Raw genomic sequence first — 5000 nt, 5'->3', positions numbered from 1 at the left:
ATGATTGAATTTAATACACAAAATGATGGACACAAGAAAAATGCCACTGTAAAATGTGGTGCTTGTAAACAGTGTAGATACATCAACGAAAAAGAAGAACTTAAATTAAAAAAATTTAACGGACCATACATAAAGGGAAGAGCAGGAAACTGCAATACAAAATTTGTGGTCTATATAGCTACTTGTGAGGTATGTCCCGCGTTCTACATAGGGAAAACGGAGAGACAGTTAAGACGTCGTATATATGATCATATGTATTGTATTAAGAAAAAATACAAAAAGAGTGCCCTATGTAGACACATTGCATTAAACTGGGACACACACAGTTTTAAATTTACCATAATAGATCAGGTTGAAATGACAACAAGGGGTGGTAATGTGAAAGATAAGTTAGCCAAAAAGGAGAGCAAATGGCAAATTTTTACGGATGCTGTTAGGTCACCAGGTATAAATGACTTTATTAGTATCAAACCATTTTTAAGCCTGGTATAGAGTTTTTTTATAAATTGTTACATATGACATTACAACATATTATATGTATATATGTTTTTTTAGCTCAAGTATTTATCAACTGTACATTTGTATTTATATGATACCTTTCATTTTTAATTCCAAGTATGAGATAGGAATGCATAATTGACTTGTAACAAGTACATAGTGTGTGTATATATATGTTCAGTAGATGGAATTAGTAGTGTAAAAACACAGATTTTATTACAATATTTTTTACACATACATACATATTATATTATATTATATTTTATTAAATGTGTTTATATAAGCTTTGTTAGATATGTTAGGATGCCTTAAAATTTTTAAAAAGTTTTTGGCGCCAAAATGGAGTATAAAAGTGAAATTAGGAAAAAAATGGCAGTTCTGATGAAGTCTGCGTAAGACAGATGAAAGCGCTTAACTCTTGGCAATATTGAGTCTGTTTTGGATATATTGTGTTGTACTATTCCTATTCTGTTAATAAATTGTGACCTGTTCCAGCTGGGAAATCGTTGTGCCGTCCTGTACCTTTGGTGGATTTACGTTGTGGTTCTATTCATATATATATATATATATATATATATATATATATATATATATATATATATATATGGATCTACCTGATAACACCGACATGCCAAAACACAGACAATGAAATAACCTACACAACAAAACTGAAAAAAAAAAGAAAGTTCAAAAACACGAAACTTCACATGCCCGACTAACCACAATCCTGACAATCAACAAAACAAATACCTTTCCCGAAAAACACACAACACAAACACACCAAAAAGCTTACAAACCTACACTAAACCTTACAACACACAACTATCTAGTCACTAACCTTAACCCAAACCCTAACCCTAAGGTCCGTCACTATCGCACACTTACCTTACCTGCATCCTAACCCTAACTCACTTAATCCGTCTCTAACCCTCAAATCCGTCACTATCACACACTTTCCTTACCCACACCCTAACCTTAACTCACTTAACCCGCCCCTAAACCTAAAGTCCATCACTATCGCACACTTACCTGACCCGCACCCTACCCTAACGTCCGTCACTATCACACACTTACCTTACCCACACCCTGACCCTAATGTCCGTCCCTATCACACACTTACCTTAACATGTCGGTGTTCTCAGCATCAGGATTCTCAACTTTCGGTCTTCTCCGTTGTCGATCTTCTGGTGTCGGTTATCTCGTTGTCATTCTTCTCAGCTTTTGGCATAATCAAGTAGACCTATATATATATATATATATATATATATATATATATATATATATATATATATACACACATATACAGTGTGTGTGTGTGTGTGTGTGTGTATAGATACACACACACACACAAATAAATATATATATATATATATATATATATATATATATATATATATATATGCATACACACACATAAATAAGTATACAGATATGTGTGTGTGTGTGTGTGTGTGTGTGTGTGTGTGTGTGTGTGTGTGTGTGTGTGTGTGTGTATACAGTTAAATAAGATAATAAAAATGTGCCTATAAGTAGTAAATATAAGACAAAACACAGGCTGTGGTGAGGGAACACTCTAGTCTGAAATGCCAAATTCAGTGAAAATCACATTTTATTTTAATTCTTGAACAATCTAAATTTGGGATTTACTGGCATTTTTTTCCATAAAAAAGATAAAACAGTGACCCAGTCTATAAAGTAAGTAGGGCATAATTTCTAACTAAACCTATAAATAATACATACATCTAAGGCTAATACAATATCTAAATAAATGCTTATTTCAGTGACCAACAATGCCACTGATGTTCATCATTTCCTATTTACTAGAGAACCAGTATCATCAAAGAATGGTACTTCTACCTAGCTTAGTGACTCTGCACAACTTTGCTACATGCACTTTAACAATATTTTTTTTAAAATCCAATGCTATACAGTTGAAATCTGCTTACCTTTGGCTTTCTTATACATGTACACAAATCGCCATGAAATATATAAAATAAGACTTGCAACAGTTTGTGTGTTTTCAGGAATTTAAAGTGTACTTTTGGAATTTCACAAACAAGAAGGATGGTCTCTTATAAGAAACATAATTTAGTACTATTTACTGGGGTATAACAAATGACTTGTCCAGTTTAAGGAAAGGGTGGTGCACATCCTTTGATCCCCAGTCATTGACGGAGCCATATAACAGTGGATTATGCTACAATTAAGTTTTTGTAAACCGGTTTGTAATGACTGTTCTACATTAGCATTACTGCACAATATAACCGATTGCACCATGGCTGTTGTTGAATGCTTCCAATAAATTTACTTAATTTCTCCTTTAAAAATGAAGACTAGAACTCTGATCTTCAACAACAGTTTGTGTAGGAATATGGGGATATACATTAGTGTTAAGCACCTCCAAGTTTACCAGCAAGGTACAGTGGCCATGTAGTTAGTATACTTATGTCTCAAGGGTATGCAGGTGGTATTACAGCTATCTTGAACATTTGCTACATTTCTTTTCTAACTGCAACTAACTTTACAAAGTTGAAGGATTCACAGTTAAGAGTTTCACACCTTTGAGAGGGAGCCAATTTATGTATATGCAGCATTCTCCATGATGAACTCTGTCTTTCTTAACTACTTTATTGCAAACCAGCATACCTAAATCCAAACTACACTTGCTTGCCCTGTACTTCTAGATGGTGCAGAAACCCAGCCCTTACTGTTTAGATATTTATGCACTTAATTGCTTGTAGAAGCCCTTTTCTAGTCAGATACTCAAGCAGTCTGTCAGGTTAGCGCAGTCAGTTATAAAGTAAGGCAATGAGCTGCTAACAAGCTTTATGATGTAGCCCAGGACTGGATTTCTTCAGCACCCACTTGCTTACTGTGTGACTAAGTAAGTCATTTAACTACCCAGTGCTCCTGCGGCACCTCTGAAAAGTGACTTTACCCAGTGGTTTCACCTAGTTAACAAAGTTATACAGAAATAAAGGAACTCAGATCCAGGAGTACAGGATACATTTAACGATATTTTACTTACCCTTAACATTGTAGCAGTAGTCGCATGCACAGACAAGGCTTTGAAATTGGATTTACTGCTATATCCTCTAACCCTAGTACAAGCATGCAGTACCAGCCACACAAACGAAATTCACAAATACAGGACACATTTTTTCAAATTTGCATCATACACTGATAAGAAAGTTAGGTACATGTATAAAAAGGATGTAAGGTGCACACCTACTGCAGATAAATTATGTGTTACGTTATTTTCTCACAACTGTATATATTATCTAAATTAAGGGCCATCTCAACTTATCCAGTAATTAAGCAGATTTAAAACAACAATAGTTGAATCCACTATCTTTGCAGGTCATTACATTACCTTCACAATTGCCATCTTGTAATGTATATCCTTGTTTACAGACAAGTTTTTTCTGACAGGTGAATGATCCCACTGTGTTAATACAGTCCTCAGTAGGTTGGCAGGTGTGTGACTCTGTAACACATTCATTTATATCTGTGGAAGGAAGTTGACAACATTAAACAAACAGAAGTGAATTTTTTAGAAGTGAATTTTTTTCTGCCTGTTTCCTGTAGTTTAGCATATAGCATGTATACAACTTCATTTACAGAATATTTTATTTGCAATGTTCCACATTTGTAGAAATAATATGAAAACAGTAAACAAAGAGAAGTGGGATTTTTTTAGCATGTTTTACTTCCAAGGGCTTTGCATGCTAACAAATGAATCATTACAGTACGCAAAGAAGGACAAAATGAGGAAAATAAAAGAAACCATAAGCAATTGCATTAAAAATTGTTTCTGAAATCCTCTCCCATTATTATGTGCGCATCAGGATTGTCTCATAAATAAGATTTTCATCACGTCAGCAAAAAAAAAAAGATGGCATAAATGTTACAAAAGATTATAGATCCCTTGGGGGGGGGATATGCACTTATAAATGATCCACTAAACACGTTTACCTTTTTTTCTTTAACATTAACCATGGATCATCCCAAACTATCATCAATTAGTATCAAAACTCATCTTTTAGAATTTTTTACTTCTGGTATGCACATTCTATTGTAATTAGGGAATAGAAGTTGGCTATACTTTGCTCCAATTTTAGGTCCTCTACAAAAATAATATCTGTTTTGATCTTTTTGATAAATATTAGTAATAAAGGTCTGTTCACTGCAGAGTTTAAGCCTTTGCAATTGTTAGTTAAATAATCCATCCAGCCATCCCAATGCTACTGAGTTGCATCCAAATCCTACATCCACCTCAGGAACAGCTGCCAGCTCTGGCAGAGTTTACTAAGCAAGTAATGAATGGAAATAGACTGCCAGGCTTTTATTCTGTACTCCCCCCCCCACATACTGTACATCTATTACAAGCAATTTAAAGTTGGCCCTCTGTCTATACATGTCTTTAATGTGGGACGAAATGGGAGTAGCTTGACAAACCCAAGCAAACACTGGGAGAACATACAGACTACACACAGAAGGCA

At 34.6% G+C, this 5000-nt stretch overlaps 1 protein-coding gene across 3 annotated transcripts in view; it reads right to left on the bottom strand.

Moving 5' to 3' along the window:
* FBLN2 (fibulin 2) overlaps positions 1 to 5000 on the bottom strand; it is a 910922-nt gene that overhangs the window by 218552 nt on the left and 687370 nt on the right. For all 3 annotated transcript variants that reach the window (XM_044078109.1, XM_044078110.1, XM_044078111.1), the window contains one exon: positions 3872 to 4006. In XM_044078109.1, coding sequence (XP_043934044.1) covers positions 3872 to 4006 — 135 coding nt within the window. The remainder of the gene's footprint in view (positions 1 to 3871; positions 4007 to 5000) is intronic.

Source organism: Protopterus annectens, chromosome 7.part0 (assembly GCF_019279795.1).
Source record: "Protopterus annectens isolate FY-2018-M chromosome 7.part0, PAN1.0, whole genome shotgun sequence".
Lineage (NCBI taxonomy): Eukaryota > Metazoa > Chordata > Ceratodontiformes > Protopteridae > Protopterus > Protopterus annectens.
The sequence above is the reverse complement of the archived record's forward strand: the minus strand, read 5'-3'. Positions and strand labels throughout refer to the sequence as shown.